General features: G+C 40.2%; 1 protein-coding gene across 2 annotated transcripts in view; it reads right to left on the bottom strand.

Annotated features, from left to right (window-relative positions):
* Positions 1-21,490, bottom strand: part of PHKA2 (phosphorylase kinase regulatory subunit alpha 2) — a 37,314-nt gene extending 15,824 nt beyond the window's left edge. For both annotated transcript variants that reach the window (XM_029964695.1, XM_029964696.1), the window contains exons 1-18: positions 21,336-21,490; positions 19,940-19,987; positions 19,296-19,464; positions 18,386-18,468; positions 17,528-17,608; positions 15,337-15,435; positions 14,871-15,017; positions 14,593-14,646; positions 13,920-14,042; positions 11,845-11,940; positions 10,395-10,502; positions 9,593-9,671; positions 8,069-8,203; positions 6,004-6,113; positions 3,399-3,543; positions 2,861-2,939; positions 1,223-1,386; positions 400-573 (exon numbers count right to left, since the gene is read on the bottom strand). In XM_029964695.1, the coding sequence (XP_029820555.1) occupies positions 400-573; positions 1,223-1,386; positions 2,861-2,939; positions 3,399-3,543; positions 6,004-6,113; positions 8,069-8,203; positions 9,593-9,671; positions 10,395-10,502; positions 11,845-11,940; positions 13,920-14,042; positions 14,593-14,646; positions 14,871-15,017; positions 15,337-15,435; positions 17,528-17,608; positions 18,386-18,468; positions 19,296-19,464; positions 19,940-19,987; positions 21,336-21,398 (1,957 nt within the window). In that variant the 5' untranslated portion in view covers positions 21,399-21,490. The remainder of the gene's footprint in view (positions 1-399; positions 574-1,222; positions 1,387-2,860; positions 2,940-3,398; positions 3,544-6,003; positions 6,114-8,068; positions 8,204-9,592; positions 9,672-10,394; positions 10,503-11,844; positions 11,941-13,919; positions 14,043-14,592; positions 14,647-14,870; positions 15,018-15,336; positions 15,436-17,527; positions 17,609-18,385; positions 18,469-19,295; positions 19,465-19,939; positions 19,988-21,335) is intronic.
* Between the last annotated feature and the right edge of the window lie 2,224 nt (positions 21,491-23,714).

Genomic DNA, 23,714 nt, shown 5'->3' with positions numbered 1-23,714 from the left:
TTCTTACAAATTCAGAAAGCACATGCACATATTTATGTTTTTCTTGCATTGAAACATTCCATTTCACCACAGTTTTATTAAAATAAAAAATACATTTTGTCTGTCTTTGTATAAATAAAGACAAAACCTGACTGAAATTCTATTCAACTGAGAAGTTGGAGCAGTTTCCATAACACCAACTTTGATTAAATGTTTTATTTCATAGCAGGTTTTCTACGTATACAGCATGACCTGGGATACTGTGGGAACACAACAGCAACAGCTCAAAGTCATTGTTTGTTCTCTATGCAAAAAGAACTAGTTGTATGAGTATGTTAAAAGGCATAATTTTTAAATGCTTGAACTTACCCCTTGTAGCACCCAAAACAGTTTTTCTAGTATTATAATAGGGAGAAATACCTGGAACCTCCAAGCCCTTTGTCTTGGCCATTATTGACAGTATCTCTTCTGTGGAGTGGTTTGCACTGAATACTGGTGGTTGATTGGCTGTCTTTGAAGTTGGAGGCAGGTATGACTTCAGTGCTGTACTCTGCAGGACATCATTTATATACTGATCCAGCTCATCCTGGCTATCTAGTGTAACAGACATAAAAGAAAAGGTTTATTAAAGGTAAAATTCTAATTTATCAGCGCTTTCTTATTCAAACGCATCACTATTTTTGCTTATATAGAAAGGCACTCAAAAAATGCAAGAATATCATAAGCAAGAGCTTTTTAAGCCAAATAAATTGGAAAGAAAAGAAAAAATAATCAGTTTTTGGCACTTTGAAAACAATTAGATTAAGAAGCTGGTTTTCCTTTGGAAGAATCAATTTTCTTGCTGGAAGTCTAGCTGGCACAGTTGGACTTTTTGACCTTAAATGTCTTTTCCAGCCTGTATGATTCTAAGAATCTATCATCTCTTCCACACAAGCTCTTGTCTATGACTCCTCACAGTCTCTTCCTCCCTCCAGCCTCTTCCACACCTCCCCATCTGCCAGCTCTTCAGGCTTAGGTTTACTGTAGCAGTTACCAGTCAATACCATACTACGAACGTAGGAAGAACACACAGGAATTCATCCCCCAAATAAGTCATGCAGGTCCTAACTGTCCTCAGAAGAGTGCATGAGAAACCCAAATCACTATCAACTGTGCACAGAATAGATTCTGCACTGTAGGTAAACCCAGAGTCTGCTGATAGAACTTGACAGAGAAAATATATGAAGTGAAAAAACGCTACTACCTTTTTCACAGAAATCTGCTGGATAGTCCCCATATTCACTGTCAGGACTATTACAGTCTTCATTACGGTCATCAAACAATTTTACGTCACAGTCTGGATCCAGGAAGCTCAGATATGTATGAAAAGATGTGGTGAGAAATTCTGATAGCTTGCCTATCTTCACCCTGCAAACAGGAACACGTGCCAAGGAGCATTAACATCCATTTGATACCAATTTGATACCAATTAATGCTCACTGAGCTTTCAGCAACTCCTCCAAAATTTATCAGACCTACTGTTGAATTCACCTTTGGTAACTACAAAGCAGCAGATACTGATACTGCAAGAAAAAAGGCAAAACAAGAGTTGCAGATCCAGCTGGGTACTTACTGCTCTAGCTACTAATTGAACTTTAACTCCGTTACGGTGACACCTACAGGCCTAACTCGAAGCCTAATTTACAGGGTGCTCTATATTTCTATGAAGAGAGGCCCTAAACAAAGACCTAAACTCCAAGGATAATCCATGAGAAACTGGGGCTAGGAAGTCCCATGAACAGCAGTATCTTTTCACAGAACTGCAGCGCTGCTAAAACACAAATCACATCTGTGCTGGTTTGGGCTGGGGTAGAGTTAATTATCTTCAGACTTACTAGTATGGGGCTATGCTTTGGATTTGTGCTGGAAACAATGTTGTTAACACTGGGATGTATCAGTTACTGCCAAGCAGTGCTTACACAGCATCACAGTCTTTTCTCCTTCTCACCTCACCCCACCAGCACAGGGTGCTCAAGGAGTTGGGAGGGGACACAGCTGGGACAGCTGACCCCTGCTGACCAAAGGGACATTCCATACCATAGGGTGTCATGCTCAGATACAGAGCCAAGGGAAGATGGAGGAAGGGGAGAATGATTGGTGATACGGGGTTTGTCTTCCCAAGTCACAGCCACATTTGATGGAGCCTGGCTTTCCTGGAGATGGCTGAACACCTGCCTGCCCATGGGAAGTGGCAAATAAATTTCCTGGTTTGCTTTGTTCACATATGTGGCTCTTGCTTTACCCATTAAACTGTCTTTATCTCAACCCAAGTTTTCTCACTTTTACTCCTGCAATTCTCTCCCTGATCCCACTAAGGGGAGACTGGGTGAACAGCCGTGTGGGGCACAGTTGTTGACTGGAGTTAAACCATGACAACATTTGATTGTCAAAGGAAGATACTGATTGAGAGAGGGCATGTAAGAAGAGAATAGGGAGGTACTGTGGCATTATATGTTATATGTAGATGAATAGAACACATAAGCTTACTAGTACTACATGCAATTTATGTTTAAATCATGTCCAATAACTGTGAAAATAATTTACGTCTTAATAGCAGAAGCCCAGCTGAGACCAAGACCTTTTATTTCCACAGGTTTGGCATTTATTTTCCTTATCCACTGATGGCTTTGAGAGATGGTACACCCTTTGGGAGACAATTCTTTTCCACTGCATCTGAGGTCCAGCTACCATCTGATTGCCATATAACAATTAAAGCTGAAACCTCCTTCTCTGCAGAGTTCTAGTACAAGGTCTGTGCACTATGACAAGTTCAAAACTGACACTTTTATAGGATTTAATTTAAAAAATCATGGAGATAATAATTTGGGGGTTCTGACATTACCTTGCACCTCCAAAATAACCATCCTCTAATTTTCTTATTGTGGCAAGAACTGCTGGATGAATGTCAGTACCATCATCAACTAAAAAAGAATAATGGAAGAGTTGAAGCTAACCAACACATTCTTAAACTACCATGTCCAAACAAAGTGAATTACTGGGTGTTCTCTAAAATCCAAATCAGACAAATTTAAAACAGAATCCAAAACTGATATCAATATTAGCTTATTCAAAAATCCTAAGAAAACATGCAAACAAAACACAACCCTTAGACAAGTTCTAAAGACAAAAATCAACCCACTCAAGACAAGTTCCAAAGGGATTTCTATGACACTTCTTTAGACAGAAATACTATGGAGATGCAAGGATATAAAGGGGGGTAAAACTAAAATGAAATACTACCATGTCATCCAAATTCAGCATGGAAAAAATGAAACTGTACTTCTGAAGTTAGAAGTCATGCCACCTGTCTCCTATCAAACTGATGTCCATCCTATTCCCCTGCAGTAATATACTCTGCTTGAGACAGAGAAAATTTTTACCAAGCATTGTATGAGTGATGGGAAACGTCAGGGTTGGTCTCCCTGTCATCCTCCAACAAGAAGTGAGGTAAGCCAGCTCTGTCTTGAGCATCTCCACAATCATCTGATTGTCTAGAGCCAGATAGAAGTGATGCTGGTCAGCAAACTAAAGAAGAGGAAAAACATGACATAGGAGCAGTTGTCAGTGCTTTTCTTATTTTTTTCTACTTCCCCTCTTAAATCAGTCACAAAAGCCATACGAGCTACTCCTGACCACAACACAAATGGCATGAGACTGTGAAAAAAGAAATCCATGCTTGTGCAAGGGTCCATTTTTCTACACGTGTAGACTGACCATCAAAGTGAGCCATACCAACAAAAAGTAGGCAATCACACCCATGAAGCAGAATCTTCCCAATGCCGAATTATACTATCCTATGATCTGGAAGATGGGAGTACTCTAAACATGGAAGAAAAAGTTAACAATAGCAACAAAAACAATAAACAGGCTTAAGGGCACACTGGGGACTGGGAGCCAATAACTGGATGTCTCTTGGGAACAATCTGAAAGTCAAGCAGAATACAGAAAAGCTGGCAGTTACTGTGGGGAAAAAGGTACATTAAATGTACAGTGGCAAAGTATGCTGTTCCCACTTACAGCAGAAAGCCAAGAACCACAGTAAGAGACTAATATGGCTTCTTCAGGAGCTGGAAACAAAAAGCTGGACAAATAATGGCAAGTATGTCAAAGCAGCCACAACAAAAATTAAGGAAGCCCATAAGCCTCGGGGAGGGGCAAACACGTAAAGAGCATGTAAATTCAGGCTGGCAAAGTTCAGAGAAATTACTTCATAGAAAGAATTAAGAACTAGCCAAAACAATCCTTGAGCCACTCGCAATTAGCTTTGGTAATTCAGGTAATTCAGGAAGAACAAGAAATCCAGAGAGAAGAAAACACACTGCCTGTCTTTAAAAACGAAGAGCCATTTTAAAAGTCAGGCCAATTCCAGTGCCTGAAAGCATAGGAAAGCAAAGCCAATTTGAGACAGCCAAGATAATTACAAAATGATAAAGCAATGTAGCCAAAAACCAATCTCAGCAAATTAGTCCAATTTCCTTCTTTGGAGCAATCAGATGGTAGCTATAAGAAAATGGTTGACATCTCTCAACTTTTGCAAATTTTCACACTACTGAGCTGAAGAAAAAACGTCTGAGAAGGCAAGAACTACTTTTAAAATTGTTCTCAGAAGATAGTTCTTAACTATCTTTTTTTCAGAAATGACAGTGAAAAGAAACGTTTTTTTCAAAATGACAGTGTATCTGAATGGAGTCAGCCTTTGCCCCACACCTAATCAATATTTTCCCTAGAAAACAGGATGAAATACAAACGACAAAACCACATAATTTGTGGACACTTGTCAAGATCAATAAGAGGACTTAACTGTTGGCCATAGGAAAGTGACATTAAACATTAACTCCATCCACCTCAAAAAAAAATCTCAGGGGGAATGTCTGGCTACAAAGTACAGTGGAAAATGTTATGGAGGTTTTAGTCAAACACAGAATAAGCAGGAACTGTCACTGTGTTGCTAATGTAAAGATAAATGCAATTTTGGAATATACTAATAAGTACGTCCATACTTGATACATGGCAAGACTTCAGCTGGAATATTGGGTCCTACTTACAAAGTAAGATGTCAATGAAGAGGTATTTTGAAAAAAACCATGTCTCTAAGGAATTTTTCCCTTAATTGCAAAAGTCTAAATTGATTTAGGGGAGTAACACAGCAAATAACATGCTAAAAAGCTGCTTGTGATCAAGTGATGTGGGGAAGAATGAGAAGGGAGCTACATTTTTTTGCAGTAAATCTGATGTTGTTTGGGCATTATGAATCACTACAGAAGCATTCTACAGAGTCCACTGAATGTCTTTCACTAGAGTTTAAAGACTACATTAGTCAAACATCTACTCAGAAGGGTGGAAACATTCTTTATCCTGCTCCAGTTGTACATGTTTGGAGCAGGTGACTGGCCTCCTAGTACCAACTGCTAGAATAACTCTACTGGAATAAGTGTGTTGTATTTCATTAAATGTAAAAATAAGAGCCACTGATTCTGTGAGGATCCAAACTTCCAGCTACACTGAAAAAATGCACTAACGTGAAAACAAAGACAGAACATCCCTTTCTCAGCACTACTGACCCTTTCAACAATATAATGAAAAGATCACATCTTCATCACTTGGGGGTTACAGTACTTGGCACCCTTATGTGGTGCTAAATTTTTCATTAAAGCAATATTAAGGGATGTATTTCTGCAGAAACTATTTCATTACCTAGAACATTGGTTTCGGCAGAGATCAGTAACAACTTTGTACTATTGATTTTCTGTGTTCTCCTAAGCCAGAAGGCAAAGAAGCCAAACTCTGTAGGACAGAAGAGAGGTTTATCAGCATTTCTATCATGCTGATTATCCATCACTCTTAAAAACCCTGCAAAGCAAAGCACATCTGCTGCATCAGCCCTATTCTACCTAAAGTACAGTGACAGCACATAAAAGTGAAGGGCTTCACTAATGATTTGCCATTAAATAAGGAGTGATTTTCCTGCCAGCTTTACATACTCACCTGTGGGGTAAAAGCAAATATTTGATTTCTTATCACATACAGCTTGGAGGTGCCTAACACTCCAATGTGTCGGTGTGGCCGTCCACTTAATTTCATCTTCTTATTCCGGCCTGTGAAGAAAAGAGAAAGAAAAAAGGTCTCAGCTAGAATTTGCTGTGTGGTTTTCCAAAATAACCATTTCAGACAGCAAAATCTACTTCACAGCAAGGCAGAAGACAGGTAACAGAGTGAAATGCTACACACTGGTCGGTTTTGTAGCAACCACCAATAAAACAGCCAGAGGCCTTCAAAGGCCTGATTAAAAATTTAAATTTTGGCTCCAATGACCATGGAATTGGGTCTTATAATTACAGTCATTACCCAAAGCTTCCCCATCAAGGACAGGAGGTGTGACATTACAAAAACCAGGCCATCAACATACCACAGAAATTGCAGTGCTTTCACTATAGAACCTTAAAAATTCTTGCCCAAAGAAGGCTAAATCAACATGCAAAGTACATCCAAATACAAACACAGATTTTCATCAGGGTAATAAGCTCCACTTTTCCCAGTAGAGCTTATTAGCAAATGATCTGCACTGCAACCTTTGCACCAGCAGCCAGGAGCTGACTTGAATCTGTCTGACAAGGAATATGAGCCAAACAATCCTGTGCCTGAAAAAATATCACTGTGAACATTCTCAGAGAAGTCACTGTTAAAAACAATGTATCAGTGTGCCACATCATCCTACTCACAATGCCCCATTAGTGAAAGAAAGTTATTGTGAATCATAATGAAATAAATATAAGCTTCAGCAAAGCCCTGCAAATGTTTCATTTTTTTAAAGAACTTTGTGATAAAAGAGATTCGTTCCCAAAAGCAGCATATACAATTTCCTTTCTCTGTGTAAAGGGCATACTTTTTGAAACTTATCTGAAGGCCCCGTTACTTTGGATGCTTCCAAAATAAGCTTCGTATTAAATGAAAAAAACCAACACCCACAAACCAAAAACTACCACAACAACAAAAAGATGTTCATCTAATGAGCAGCTTCTTACTTCTCCCTCAGCATTATCTGTAACCAAATTGCCATGGAAACATGCTTCAGGCTGATAAAGAAGCACGATAGTGCTCCCCTTGTCCACACTGTAAAGGAATCTACCAGTGCTGATTCACTCCACCTCAGTTTTACTTTGGAGTAACATCCACAGTTTTGAGTCATGAGTTCTGGCATGCCTGAAGAAGTAAAACTACATTCAATTAGGAATACATGTAACAGGTTTTCCAGCATGACCCAAATAATTCCAGCAAGGATTATCAAGTAACAGCTATCAAAATATTTTCAACAACTACACCCAGTTGGAGTTTTGGGGTTTTTATTTAATTCGGCTCTCAGGCTCTGAGGAAAACAGGACTTGAGGACCACTGCTGAGGAACTGGAATGTACTTTCAGTCCCAAGCTTAGAAAAACTCTAAAGGCTTCTGGGTTTGCAACTGCGACAGAGAGCTTCAGCAGCTCAACTCAGCTCAGGGTTGGAAGGAGCTTTAGCAAGAACTTGACAGCCCAAAGATGCTCTGATAGCAGCAGCATGGCTTCCCTGATTTGGAGCAGAAAACTTCCCAGGCTGCCTGCTGGGAGTAATGGCAACAACACTGCCCATTTTCCAGACTTAAAACAGAAATACTCTTGACTTCTGAGAGGAGAAACACTTGATTTTTTTTCTGTATTTTTCCAGGTATTCTTAATAAAGCCAGTTTCTCTGTTGAAGTAGTTTCTGGAGGACAAAAGAAGAGTCAGTTCTTGCCTAACTCCGAGGGCATGGGGAAACTGGTACTTTCACCACTGTTTCTAACGAGGCAATTTTTTCTCCTGTTTGAGTCCCTTATTTAAGACAGAAGTTCTAAGTTTGTTAAGCTTCTTTGCACAAACACATTTTTTTTTTAGATCAGAGAAATTGATTTAAATAAAAGAAATTAAATTAAAGAAATTGAGACAGTGCGAAGTAAGAAAAACAAAAAACAAAACATGACCCTTAAAATAAGACTTTACACAGCAGTGGAGAAGCTCCCATGTTCCAATACTAACCCAGCATGGTGTAGAGGTTACTCAGGATGCGAGCTGGCTGCACTCTGAGAGGATGGATATCAGCAATGCTCTGGACATTGATTCCACGGTCTTGCAAGAGGTTCTTAATATGACTAGATTCTGCTAAAACAGTTACTGCAAAACAGAAAACAAAAACACTACTAAGAAACAATGTTCTACCCTTTTTAGTTGACTATCTCTACTGTCACCTCTCAAGTAATGCATTTCATTAACTAAAAAGGCCCAAAGACCTCACGTCTTTCTTAATTTATGAGCTTGTGAGAACAAAAGGGATTGCAAGAGGGCGTCAGACAGATTTTGATTGTCTGCTTCTCAATATTTCTTGCTACTCCTGTCCACTTTGGACCACATGGTAATTCAAGTTGGAAGGGTCCTCGTGAGGTCTCTACTCAAACCTCCTGCTCAAAGCAGGATCAGACCTGCTGAGGTTACAGCAGATTCTTTGAGACTTTATCAGTTTCTTCTTATTTCTTTCAGTTCCACCAGTTTGGATCATGCAGTAGCTTTTAGCAGATAAGGCTTTTACCCCATAGAACAAGAGGAAACACAACTTGAAAATCTTTGTGGTTTTAGCACAATGTAACAAATACAGCCAAATCCCTGGGGAACAGGTGCTGTTACTTGTATAGCAATAAATGTTACCAAGGACATAAAATGGCAGAGGTAAGGAGAAAAAAAATTCCCCAAATCAGTGGAATTTACAATCCAGACCCTGAATCCATCTCTTGTCCCGCTTGACATTTTGCCCGTGATAGGTGGCTTATTGGTTTGGGACTAATAATTCAGTATTGTTCCTTGTATTGTGAATAATTGTCAAAGAATGCTAAAAATAATCCAGCACTTCTATTTCTACTGGAAATTGAGCACTTCAAAATAACAAAATGCTACCGCCATGAGATACCAACAGGGGATAAACAAGCACCAGCCCAGGTCACAGTGTCATTGATAAATGCTGCTCCTGATAAACAAGCTGGTTGCTCTTTCAGAGCAGTACAAGCCCTTGAAAAGTTTTAAAGACCTGATCAGCTGGTGTTTGCCCTCATCTTAATTTTCTGGTTTTGTCTGTTCCTGCAGTAACTGAAGAAGCCACTTCCTGCAGCAGCCAAAAGCCAGCCCTAAGTCTGGCTGCCTCACCCCTGTGGACAGGGATTCTCCCCACCCAGTGCTCTCCAGTTGCTCTGGGAAAGGGGCTGCACAGAAACCTAATTAAACTGATCCATGTCCAGTCAGTCCTGCTTTTTCTTTTCTAGAATGCATCAAGTTTCTCCTTTTCTCTATAAGATTAAGTTTTCCACTCTCCAGTCCCTGACGACTTAAAATTTTAGTAAGTTTTTTTTTTAAAGAAGTGTGTTAAACCCCTTTCTCTGTCTACAGTTTCATTAAAGAATCTGTGTCCCAAGCAAAAATCCACTTATTTTTAACATATCTTTCTTCTCTCCTCTATTTAGGGACTTTGTCACCACACAATTCAATTCACCCAGAATGCTGAAAAAACTCCTTCACCTTGTACCACAACATCAGGTTTAAATCCAGTGGAAAATCTCCTGTTTAAGGGATCAATTTCACCTGCAGCAAGAAATCCCTAGAATGAATGCAAAAGAAAGATAAAAGAAAGGAAACAAACAGATTTTAAATAAAAGACTTCTGATATCTAGAATAAATCTTAACCAATTTTTGAAGTATTTTTTCAGTACAGCAGGACTTAAGGCCTGGTTTATCTACCCTGGCCACCAAGTAGTACATTCAATAAGAACAAAGGATGCACTATTTTTTGGAACAACAAGAAAATGGTTCTGACACAATCTGCATATTCAGATTTCCTATTTTAGAGTTGCAGCAACCGACAACATAATTTAGCCAGGCCAGTGATTTTCTTTGTAGCTCCACAGAGATATTCTGTGGTTCCTCCAACTAGTCTGCCTAATACGGGACAACTCAGTAGGCACATTATGCCACAGAGTAAGGCATAGCCTAGTGGAGCTGAAACAGCACAACATCCTGGCTCTGGAACAGCCAAATCAGCCTTGCCTTCGTATAATCCTCTATCCTAACCCTAAATCCAGTCCATCTGACAACTTATTCAGCTTGATTAGAAACAGACAGTTGCATGTCTATATATATACAAAAAAACCAAAAAAAAAAAGCTCCTGAAATCTCAGTCACTCAGTCACCCTTTCATGGCTCTTGTACTTGTTTCTACTGGAAAACACATTGTCCCCTATCTGACAACCAAATTGTACTTAAAGCTCAAGCCATCTCAAACAAAATGAAATACATGCTTACCTACTATACAAGAAACAATTACCTCTGCTAACAGGCAGCTCAGGACATACAATGATTGGCCCCAAAGATGTGGCAACTTTCCCACTGGGACACGATCCACTGAGTGAGGATTTTCATACTCCTCATCCACCTGAAAACAAATACATAAGCAAGAAAAATTGCCCTGAAGTTGTGAAGAACAATTGGTAAGTACTTGAAAACATATGGTCTATCATCTACCCTTGTTAACCTGCCATTATTACTGACTTAAACATCTCGATTTTACTTTTAAGGCTGCACATTTTTTGGGACTGGAACTACACTTCCTTTTTGTACTCTGCCCAACCCTTCAAAGCTGGAGGATGAATAGGGACTCTGCATGCAATTATAGCTTTGGTGTTAGCTCTTCCACTTTCTTCTCATCATGCCTTTGCTGCCTTCCCTCTGAGCTGCTCATAGGTAACTGGATGCCTGCTTTCCAATCCCTTCCAAGATGACACTTTAACTTCACTGATGTCTACCTAGCTTTCTAAAATAAAGCTGTTTTCCAAAAATTAAGGCTATTCCACCTTTCCTGTGTTAGCAAGGATGGCCAATGCAAAAATTAAGAGCAGACTTATAATTTAGAAAAAGAACAACTGCCTTGGTTTTGCAGTATACAGACCTACTGAGGGCAGGGGGAAAACCCTCCAGCATTACATCTTTAAACAGACAAAATCTACCCTGTTTATTTGGCCTGTTTGTCAGATTATTATCATCATATCAAAATTCACAAGAAGGCTCTGAACTCTTACACGCTTGTTCCCACTAGGAAGGCAATTCAGAGTTTCCACCTGCGAGCAAGACATCAGCTGTCGGCTGACCAGCTCAGACCAACCCAGGAGGCTCCATACCCTTAGTGGGTGAGGGCTGAGAAGCCTGGAGTGGGAGAAGAAGTTGGCAGGGAGGGATACAAAGGCAAATAGCATGGAAGAGCACACAAGCTCATCTGAATTTCTCTGTCACAATGGGCGAATCAGATAAACAGTAACAGCAAAGATGGGGGAAAAGAAAATACCCATAGAAAACAAACAAAAATCCCAGCCCAAATCCTAATCCATCTGAAGCCTGTTTCTGTCTCCCATACAAGCTCTGAAAAAGAGCAGCACAATCAATCAACTAGACAGAAAAGACAGTCTATGCTTTATTTCTTCATTGAGCTTGAGTTCCTAAGTCAGTATCAACACTTCTTAAATGTGTATCTTGCTATAAGCATGTAAAATTTTAGACATGCTCTAATATTTTCACAGACACTCAGATTTCCAAGGAAGAAATGGGGCAATGTGGAAGCCTAAAATTTATCATTTCTCAGCAGGAGCTGTGAGAGGTCTCTTACTTTTTCAAATAATGTGCAGTACTCTTTTTTCATTTTCAGATACAGGAAAAACTATAAAACCATTCCTCTTGCTATCTCTACTTTGCACTCCGAATTGGATGCTGCATTTTCACAATACCTTGTCTGGAGGGACTGCATATAGTTCAGGCATTAGCACTAATCCATTCTTCTCTCTAATAAGTATTCCTTCCAGAGCCTCTCTGTACTCTTGTACCTGGAAATATTTTTAAATAAAAGTAAGAATTCACATTACAGTCAGCAAAACTGAAACAATAAAGTTAAAGTTTTACTACTTTCCAACCATACTTTTCTGATGAATATTCATCTATATTAAAAAAAGGGGGGGGGGGGATCATAACTGATGGAAGAACAGGGTTCAAATTATCAGAGACTGTTCCAGCATCTCAATATTATCAGCCTTAGAAATATGAACACTCGTCTTTAATCTGTAATGTACCTCTGCAGCACAAAATGTCTAACACATCCCTATAAAGAAGTCATTGGAACAAATCCTACATGAAATTTGCAATGGATGACAATGCAGGACATGGGCATCAGACTGCCAATATCCATAAGAGTGCAAGGTGTATAAATTGTCAGCTTTCTACCACGCATATTGCCTATGACTTACTGAATTCCGCTTTGCAGGATTGGGAAATCAGTTTCTCTTAACTGATTTGCTTAAAAATTTGTCCCATGGAAAGCTTAAAATTGATTTAAACTGTTTGAAAATATCTAAGTTCACTGAACAGAAAATCATCATCTTGTATGGTTAGACAACAAATTACGAACACGAGCAGCAGACTGATACAAAATAAAGAACAGGTAATATATTTTCTTTTTACCAGATTCCTTATTTGTTCCATTTCTCAATTATCCATTCCAATTTTTTACTTAGAGGGAATCTTTTTTCAAGCACTAACAGCACCTGACTCTGAGATCCTATTTCTGCTATTCCTGAGTACAGGGGACCACACAAAGTAAGGAACCCAAAGTTTCACATTAGGGTACACTCACATTTTCAGTATCCTGTCCTTCTCCACTCTTTTTGAGTCCTCAGGGTGCTTGTTTTTCTAAGAATTGCAGCAGTAACTGGGGAAGACTAGACACTCATCTCAGTGTCTCAGTGACTCATTCAGCTATGTTTAAACAGTGGAAACCAGGAGTAATTGCCCTGACCATGCCCTAGCACAGCCTGTCTGCACAACATAAAAGCAAACAGGTACATACTGTCCCAGATAATCCACCTAAGTTCTAGAGACTGCTTCATGAAGTGCTATTTTATTGTCAGGACTGAAGTTTCAGTATACTTTCTGATTTCCCCCCTCATGAAATAATGTCATTTCTCTCTTCACCATTTCACAGTAAAAACACATTTTTACTGTATTCAGGAAACATTTTACATTTCTAGTGTCAGTAAGTATTTCACTTGATTTGCAACATCCAGTACAGAAAGAAGGTTTTTTGGTCTGAAATTCTCTGTTTTGTTTCTGATGTCATTTTATTTTTTAAGGAGTTTAGCAATCTCCTGTCCCTCTGCATACTAGGCAATTTTAAATCACATTTATTTTTTACTTCTTCCAAGCCACCAATCCACAGAAGGTCCGATCTGAATACATTTGGTCCTGGCTACTTGCTGCTCTTTAACTCACCAACACTCCCCACATGCCACCATAACCTTTAGAGGGCAACAACCAATTTAGCTGCCCTGACCACTGGGTGCTTGACACAGTAATGGCATGAAGTGAATTATGGAACTAGTAAAAATGAAATGGCTCCTCATAAGGCAACCCCAAATCTCTCGGAATATACAACAGGACTTAAAGTAGCACAAATCTTGTTCTCAGTAGCCAAGCCACAGAGGTTGGGGAAAAGAAGCTTCTCTCATCCTGAAGTAATTGCGAAAGGGGCATCGAGGTTGGTGACAAGACAAAACTAGGCATATAAACCCTGTTCAGCCCAGTTTTACCACACCAGCTAACAGAGCCACTCAGCCTGGCAGGGATAGGGCAACAAGGCCCCAGTGTGCACAACCCTTCTCTTCTATCATGTCAGGAACTCCCCAGGAAGGTGAGAATGGCTGAAGACTATTTCCACCCTATCCGACTGATACCCCAAATAAACACGGAGCAAAGTTCCAAAATGCCGTGGGTAAATGGCTTTGCAATTTGAAAGCAATTTCTCTTTTCTCACCTGAATTTTGTCCTCATTAAATATTCCATCAATTAGGAAGTATGTCCAGAATACTGGCCACTCACATTCAATATTCTCAAAGAGCTTGAGCTCAGCAGGATCATAGTGTAGCCTACTTGGATCCTAAAAAATTCAAACACACTTGTTTAGTCACAGTGCTAGTTTAGTCACCCATATTGCAATCATAATGGTAGCCTGTTTTATACAAGTAATTAAAACCTAGAAACCAATAAACCCATCAGAAATAGTTTCCATGCAATCTCCTCGCTTTTTTACATTCAGCCTCAAACTCATTTAATGTTTCCCTAGACAAATCGACCCTTCCTAGTCTCAGAATGTGTCACCCAAGTAATCTTGGCTTTGCCTCAGTTCAAAGATACTTTGAAATGCTTCAGGGACACTGCTTCTGCTTAGACACCACAAGCATATCTAAGGATCAATTTCTTACAGAATTATTAATTACATTTTGTCCTTAATAAATGGTTTTCAAACCCTTAGCCTCCTTCACATATGTGTCATTTCTAGGGTGGATACCTGGATTACCTCCAAGTCCACTAAGATGTCTTAGCAGTGATGGAGAACTTTACTCCTTCATGTAAATAAGACAAAGTATGTCAATAAAGAAGAGATAAAATTCTTCCTAATGCCTACTGAAAATACACATCAGAAGTACCTCTCTGGGTGTCTTGTAACCATCTCGGAGAAAGCGACAGCAGCCATAGCGGCCCTGTAAAAACACACAAAATTACAGAAAATTACACATACTGTTCTTCCTCACAGACTAACATAACAAGTGCTGAGATTTAAGGGTCACTTCGAGATTTTCCTTCCTCTTTTGCAGGTACAGATGAACCAAGTCTGGCAACCCTTGTTTAATCAGAATTTTTGGTTAGGAAAGAGAGGTTCTGTTTCTTTTTCTTTCTGTAAAACAAAAATAAAGGAAATTCTTACCTGCAATTTGGATATGATTTCACTCTTGGTTACATTAACAAGGTTTAGATCCTCCACTGCAAAAGCTGGGTAAGAAATAATAGAGAGAAGGCCAGCATCTATCTCCTTTGACGTGGATGCCCTTGGCAGCATGGAGTATAGAATAGACTGAGCAAAACAAGAATAGAAGAAACGGATGTGAAACAATTTACATACTTCAAAAGACTATGTCAAGTGTAAATGGAACAGACTATATTATTTGCAAACTGACAGAGAACTCTCTGCATAGTTATTTTTAAACAAGTTAGAATGCGAATACTTCACACCACTCAGTTTCTCATGATCTACTAGAACAGGGTGAACAGCATAGCCTGCAGCCATCCGTATTACACTGAGTTCTTGGTTCAGTTAATCAACATTTCATTTAAAAACAAAAGGGAGAGGGTTAGCTTTTCCCCTAGCAAATGAAAGAGAAAACTAATTTTACCTGACAGTGTTCTACTTCATCAGGAAGAACATGAATCACTGATTTGTGTCCTCCATGAGCTCCAAAAAGATCTAGTTCATCAATTGCTTCCAAAGCAGCCTTCAAAGAAAAGCAAACCACAAACCAAAATCATTAGATACCTTTTAAACCAAGTATACACCATAGCACCTGTGTTTATCCTCTGAAGGAGTTTATATAAGACATAAGTTTGCTCCACAGACATTTTTTATTTAAAGGGAAGCTTGGTAGTATTTTAGAAAAAGTAAATATTTCTGTCTTTCCACTAGCTGGATACATGATTGATGTGCTGGTGATCCTTCTTACAATTTAAAGGCAATGCAAAACAATGGAGAGCTGGGCTTCCACTGAGACATCACCTAAACAGTGAAGTACTTAGTTATAAATGTCATGTCCTGTCCCACATTCCAAAATAACTCCCATTCAGTGTCCTTTCGCTCCTCCTGCCTGAAGAACTGCTCAAAGAGGAAGACTTGTTCAAGGCAACCCAGAATCAGCAAAGGCTGACCCCTTAAGAGGAGACCTTCAGCACCTCTCTGATACCGTCACTTCCCGATGCGGAAGAGAAATGAGATGTCTGATCTCCCCACAGCCAACTGAGGCACACAGTGCTCCATGCCAACAGGTGAATCACTACACATCATACCTCTTGGCCATAGTGCATTTGCCTGGTGAAGACACTGTCAGCCCAAACACTGACTCAATTTGGACATTCTTACTTTAACCTAGCAGGCTACAAAACCTGACTTTGAAGAATTGGGGTGTGCAGCACCACATAGGGAGTGTGGCAGGAAAAGACTCTGCCAGGCTAGCAGAGTCCTCCTCCGAAATGCAAATTCATAGGGTTGTGGTAACACTGAATTGTTGCCTGTTTTTGTCCTGCAGCTTCATGGACATGCAGCTTCTCTGACAAAGGAAGGATCACACAGGACAGCTTTCCTTCTCTCTCTGCAGAGAAGCAAGGATATTTTTCTTATTCCAACACAAAGATGGGTTTACTGCCTCTGCAGAGCCCCTCTCTCTAGACCAGCACTACAGCAGCAGATGTTCCTGACAGTGGCAGAAAGTCCTGTTGAGGAACTGATAGCTGGGACCAGGGACAGTTTTAATGGAGCAGAAAAGGTTCTGAGAACCACTCAAAGGCATATGCTCTGTGCTGTGCTGTTGCCATGGGTAGCCACACAAAGCAGGTATGGGACAGAATTCCTGAAGCACATTTAAAACAAAGAGCATCTACCTCAGCTTCTGCAGCAGGCCCTTCACTGTGCCCACCACCAGTTCCCATTTGAAACAACACTTCTATTGAACTCAGATCCCCAGAGAAGTTGTGCAGCAAGTTCTGCAGATCATCTCGACATCAACAGGTCTGGATGTCACACAGAGACCACACCAGAATGTTCAGGGTAAAAAAATCTCACAGTGGACATCTAAGGAACAACTGCCCTGACAGACACTGCCCCATCGCTGTTCAACTGAACTGTGGGGTCAAGACCAGCAGTTTGTCCCTCTTGCAATGCACACAAGATCTTGGTAACTAACAAACCCTGCTGAAATGCAAATACACCTTTGACCTTAATGATCTTTGTCTTCTGCCAGTCCTCCAGACACCAAGTGAAAAGGTAGTTGTTGATTACACATTTACATTTATGGCCTTCTGAACTTCTTTTAGTATCTCTGTGACCTTGTGCTATGGGGGAACGAGAAATATCCACTTTTTTTTAAAGTACATCTTCATTTATTTTTCTTTCTGAATTACTTGTGAAGGATTTCTTAGAATGATAGTCTGCTGTTATCCAGAATTTACATCAGATTTAATCTTACCATGAAAACATCACATATGATACTGAGGCTGGAGAATTAAGAAAGAGGGAAAGAAAACCAGAGGCCACTTTATGAGACTTCACCTTACTGAACCTATTAGATTCACAGTTCAATGAATGTGGTACCCTACTTGCAATCCCTGCAACAACTGTGCTGAGGTCCTTCAGTGAGAGCCATTATCCCAAAGATTTTACGCGAAAAAATACTCACTCACACCCAAACAAGAATTCTTACACAATCAGTCAACTATTGCAGTGGCCAAGAAGACTATGCAAAGGGAGCGATCGGGTTTGACAGAGCCCTTCAGCACAACACAACAGCCACGAAGGAGGTGTCAGGAAGACATTCTCACTTTGGCCATCCCTACGGAGCTTGCATTCAGTTCAGGGATGCCCTGGTTTGTCTTATCACCACGTTCCCAAATTCCATAATCCTGTAACAACATCATCAAGAAAAAAAATGGCATTATTATATACAAACACAATGTTTCCCCCCCTTGCCCCACAACAAATCCAGACTCCTGCATGAAATTAGCTTATAATTGGTCTTCAAAAAAAAAAAGAAAAAAGGAGGAAAGAAAAGGGGCTTTAAGTCTCCAAAGAGACCCTGCTCATGTTTAAAGAGCAGCACATAAAAGTATATTCCAGCAGGATCAGGTATACAGTCATGAATCACTGCCTTCACAAAACACACAAAGCCCTTTATCCCTCCCCCTGTACATGTTTCTCCCTGTGTCCCCTCAACTTATCACTTTCCAGAACGCTTGTTACCATCCTGCTCTTTTAGAAAGGCCCAAAAGATTTTAATTAGACATCAGGAAATATTATTCATCATCATCATCATGGCTAGGCTTCACAGACAAAGATTTGGGAAGGGCTCTACCCACATTTGTTACAAGCACGCTGGTGGCTTAAAAAGGTCAATACGAGATAGACACGTCCGGTTGCAAAAGGCACAGCAGAAAGACTCCTTATCAATTAAAAACCCCTCTGTTATTATGACAGAACAGGTGTACCTCACCCACGCAGCAGCAAATCCTCCACAGCCCTCCCAACATCTCCAAAGATGCTGCTCACAGTGTAAAGTACTGACAGGTTCTGATACCTCCTCAAGAAAAAAGCAAGTCCCTGTTTTCCTTCTCCATCAATAAATAATTTTCCACGTAAACCTGAGCAGCATTCAGATGATTTACATATAAATAACTACTTACAGCAACTTTGTAGGCAGCTTCTATGTAGAAGACAAGATTCTGAATAAAGGTAACTTCATCGAGGGTGAAGATGATACGTAACCCTGATTAAAAGAAGGGAAGGGATTAATTATACTGTATCAGAACTGAAATATTTACTCTTCAGTAAGTTTCATGCTTTTGTTTATTTGCTACCAACTACTGCCCACTGAAATCAAAGGAAAAACTCATACTGATTTCAGTAGGTCAGGCAGCAAACCTCAATACTTGCTACTGACAAAATACTTCAAATGCCACTAATACATACTGTTTCAAAGAACTCCTGTAGGGGTGGCATTCAGACAGTGGGTACAAAGCAGAGACATCTGAGTCAGCTCTGGCTCTTCAGAGCAGTGCATACCAATACCCACAGCTCCCCACCCCTCTGCCTGCTTAGTGCTCTATCAAGGAACTCCAGGACGACCAGGTGCCCACTAGGAAGGGGTCAACTTCAAGGGTCTCCAAGGGCAGAAAAATATGTAAGGAAACAAATCCTTATCCTCACATGAGGAGTGCAGTAGAGAGGAACACAAGATGAAACTGCACCAGTAAAAGGAACAGATGGCACAAAGTGGCACCTGATTTGATGTCGCCACTCTCTGAAGAAACATGGTTGTCCATCAGGACACTATCTTTAAACATGAGATTTCTCTGACATGACTCTCAATATCTCATGTATTTGTATGCCAGTAATCATTAAAGGAATAGACACTGCCAGTTACTATAAACATGAAATCCTAAGTAAGTCCTATCTCTTTTCCAGAGAAACATTACTTCCAAGTTATAATTATTTAAAGGTCTTTAAAGCTTGTTACTACTTTATTTTTCCTTTTTAAATGAATGCTAGAATAGCAAAAGACTGCAACAAAAGGCAAAAATATCTTCTGCTTACCTGATGCAGTCATCTGTGCCAAGAAGAGCAGGTAAAGGGAAGTTGCATCCACTTGCAGATGCCCCCACTGGTCGTCCCCAACCACTGTGGCACAAGTTGCAGAGTTATACTTGGCATGGAGGCAGTCTTTGGTACTCTGTGTGCGTTTGAACCTCTCTACCTTATCTACCTAAAAAATACCACAAAGCTCAAAGTTGAAACATTTCAGAAGAACTATTTCAAAATTAACAACTTTTCTTAGATGAGGAGAAACTTGAGGTTCTAATTCCTGTTACCTCACTTCAATGTATTTTGATTGATCAGAGTGCTTAAACACAACTCTGACTTTAGACTCCAGTTAAATCCACATTTCTACAGAAAAGAATAAGATGAAATTACCTTGTTGAGTTCAGATCTAAACTACAAGTGTGCATCTTGGTGAAAATCAGTTTGCAAAGGCAAAACTCTGATTTGCTACAAGCACAATCTCAAAAAAGTGCAAGCAAGATCAGAGTTTTGCTCAACAGTTTTAAAAAGATTCCCCACATCACCATCTACACACATGCAAAAATAGTCACTCCACAGAAGACATAGCAAATATATGCTTCAATGAAATGCTTTGTAAATATAACACATACTAATTCAACCCATACCTATGACATTACCTGTCTCATCATGCACTGCAAGAGTCCCCGCATCAGCTTCACAACATTCTGCAGGAACAAAACACAGCAGTGACACCCTCACTGGTCAGCCTCATCAGCTGTTACAAACAACATTCAAAAGTGATAAAGCTCACACACTCTACTAACGTCCTGCCAAAGGTAAAAAAAGTGTGTATTTGCCCCAAATACTCTACATGCCTTTTTTTTTTTTTTTAAATATACTCATCAATTTTTATTCCTACATCCCTACCTAGAAGAACAAATCTTTTCCCAAAGGCCCTCTCTAAACAGTGGAACAACTCTCTGTGGTCCTTCTATCCAGTTAAGGAAATAAGAGGAATTCTATGTCATCTAATTATCATTATTATTATTATTATTATTATTTTTACAGTGACAGATCCAGGGAACACTGGTAGGTGACTGTAAGACATTGACACAACTGGAAGACCTGTAAAGCTTCTTCTGCTTCTTATACAGTACAACAGAAAGCAGGTGACTGGTGTAAAGAAAGGGCCATACATGTGAATGTAGAGAAGTACAAGATTTTGCCTTAAATAGAGAAATCAACCCCATCTTTTTACTCAAAAGCTATAGCCTCAAAATATGATCATGCAGAACCAAGGTTATTCTGTCACCACAGATCTCCTTGGTTTGAGCAGGACATGTCAGCAAATATTTACCCAGTGACTTCAAAATGACAGCAGGACATTGGCACCATAATCCCTCACTTGCCATTCAACCCATCTCTGTACTCTCACTTCTAATATCCACTTTCCCAGCTGCAAGTCAAGAAATTAACTGTGGGAGTTACCTCCCCTTCCAATTCTCCAGCACAAGTCTTACCAGTTTGGAGAGTTACCTTCTCTGGATTGATCAAACACACCTATACACCATGTACGTCCTCCGTGAGATGACACAAGTGCACATTCTGAAGACAGTTACTTTAAATGGCATGCTCATCCTTACAGGGAAGAACGGTCTAGCAGATAGATTGCTACCATAGCATCCAAGCAACCTAGGCCTGATTTTCTGCTGTACAATACAGCTCATGAGGGACAGGCTTGTAAATCTGGGCACAAAATCTCTCAGAAGCTTAATTTTCAACAATTGGCCAACGGATGGAAGTTTGACTCCTGCACGTTTTTGTTCTGTTTGCATTTTAATTGAGATGTTAGCATCTCTGCCATGCAGTTCTCCAAATCCTGCTTGCCAGAAGGTTGCCAGGGATACTGCACACCACACGCTGCAGGGATGTTGCTGTCATTGGAACAAGACATGTACTCCAAACTGGGAAAACCCTGCCAGACCCCAGGCGCAGCAGCAGCATGAATGCACTTTTCAAAAACACCACTGTGAAACAAACAGTATAACTGGTTTATGCCAAACTTTGACAAACCTGCTCGAGCTCGTAGGCTTTGGCCTTATCCTCGTCCCGGTCCGCGTTCTTCCGATAAGCCATTCCCAGTCCCCACACGGCCAGGATGCTGTAGACGTTGTCCCGAACCCAGGCATCTTTATGGTCTGCACCGGCTGAAAGCAGCCCTGTAACTGGATTCTAACCATGGCAGAAGGAATAAAGAACAAATATTACTACCTGAAGTCCCCTCCATTAAGAAGCACCACTTCTTTCTGTATTAAAGGGTAACAAAATAAACATGATTTCATGCTGACTGCACACTGTGGCTGCTCACAATTTCACAACAGAAGTGAGGTCCCATCTTTCTTTCCCAAACTCATGTAAGTGAAATGTAAAATTCATTGGAACACTTCAGGATGTAAAACTTACAGTATCCAGCTGGGCATTCTCATCCACACAGGATTGTTAGCTAAGTAACTGAGTGAAATTCTAAATACATTGAGGAAATAGGAATTTAAATTTTAGATATTTGTGAGGAAAAGAGAGTACCAGTCAACATTAGAAATTCGGTCTATATTCTTTTCTATGCATCTGGTCTCTGACATAATCTCAAGGAAGTAAAAACCACTACTTATCTTCTAGGAGATTAAAAAAGTATTTCTGTATATCTGCCTGCTGGGTTTATGACAGCTAAATGAATGCATGCAAAGCCTTTTTATATTCTCCTTTGGAAAAAGTACAGAAAGACAAATTCTGAAGGTGTTGAAAAGCAGCACAGTGAGTAGCCTCCTGCACTCCAAATACTCCATTAAATTTTTCATTGCATCATTGATTCCCATCACTTCACTATCACTATTTAAGACTGTCTTTCTCGGCTGTATGTTCTGCACTAATAAAAAAATGAGGCAAAGAAGGAAAAGGTCAATAGAAGTTTCAGTCAAATCAAGCCTTTGCAGAAAATTTCAGTGAATGAAGACCAGTTGCCTGGGCTGACGTGACAAGGGGCAAAGATTACAATAATAAAGATGAGTAAAATTTAAAAGAATACATACACCAATTTGTCATTTCTCCCACACACTGTTTACTCAACTCCTTCCACAGTCATTTTTAAGAAGCCGCTTTGAGGGGGAGGAGCTTCAGTTACAATTTCCTGGGCTTTGCATGTGACCACTGAACACCACAGGGGTGACAGCCTGACAGACGTGACTGGTTTAAGTACAGCAGTGTTTAGTGGCTCCCTGACAGTAGAGATGTGGCTCTGCTGAAACAGTCCCTCCTCAGCGCGGTCTCCACAAACCAAGTAACAACTGAAGGATCCCTCACTCACCTGTTTGATGGGGAAAGTAGCACATATGAATGCAAACAGCTTAAAAATCATCATTTTGATCTTGAAAAGTCAAGCAAGGAGTAACAGAAGAACAAGTATGCAAGCAAAAAAGGAAACCTCGGTCCCAGTTCGGCACTGTGCCCACAGGACAAAACCCAGGATCTGAGAGGCAGACAGCGTATTCCCAGCATTTTTAGCACTTTAGTTCTCTCTCTCCCTCCCATACAGGACAACAAATGTCTATGCACCTGCAGCCCTGGCTTAATAGAGATCACCTTGCTGTCTGAGAAACGATCCTTTTAGTTTATTTTTCCCCACTCAATACTGGGCTGGCTGCCAGTTGAAAAATAAAAATGTCTCTGGGTACCAAAATGGAAATCCCAGAAAAATGGCCCATGCAAGACTTTAAAAGACTTTTCAGCTCCCAGGAAGGGACCTGCCTACCTTCAAGAGGCTGTATTAAACACATCCAAGGGCAGCTATCACCATTTCAGAACCTTTGGTTCCTCTACAAGATGGTCCCGGTTTTTGGGGCACACTGGGGCTGCTTCTCATGGACTGACAACACATTAATGTCTTTCCTCATGCACATTCGGACTGTTAGCAGAACAACATAATATATGAATTAATATTTTAAGTGGTTTTGCTCTGAATTTTTTAGAAAGTGTTTACTCTTAAAATCTACAATTATTTGCTTCTGTTACCTGCTGACACCATACGAAAACTACAGCACTTACAAGGTGCTAAAGAACTCAAGAGAAACACTGAGTGCACTTAATCCCACAGATGTCAAAGGGATTTTAGCTCAATTAGTACTTCAAAGCATTACATCTATGCAGTGATTGCTAATTGGACTAGCAGGTCTCATCCTGCAAATCACATTGCACATACAGATCCACAGAGCAAAGAATTTTACCAGCACCCATGGGCTCTCAGCTGAGAGTGCTGTAACAGAAAGCTGATTGCCGGACTAAGACTTTAAACTGTTGTATCATGCCCAATCCTATTTTTAAATCTGTCTCTTAATCTGGAGACAAAAAACCCCCCAGCAACCCAAACCACAAAACATACCAGTTCCTACAGGGCAGCAG

The sequence above is a fragment of the Manacus vitellinus genome, unplaced genomic scaffold (assembly GCF_001715985.3).
Source record: "Manacus vitellinus isolate BGI_N305 unplaced genomic scaffold, ASM171598v3 scaffold_7_pilon, whole genome shotgun sequence".
In the NCBI taxonomy this organism is placed as follows: domain Eukaryota; kingdom Metazoa; phylum Chordata; class Aves; order Passeriformes; family Pipridae; genus Manacus; species Manacus vitellinus.
Note: the sequence above shows the minus strand (reverse complement) of the source record. Positions and strands in the feature narration are given on the sequence as shown.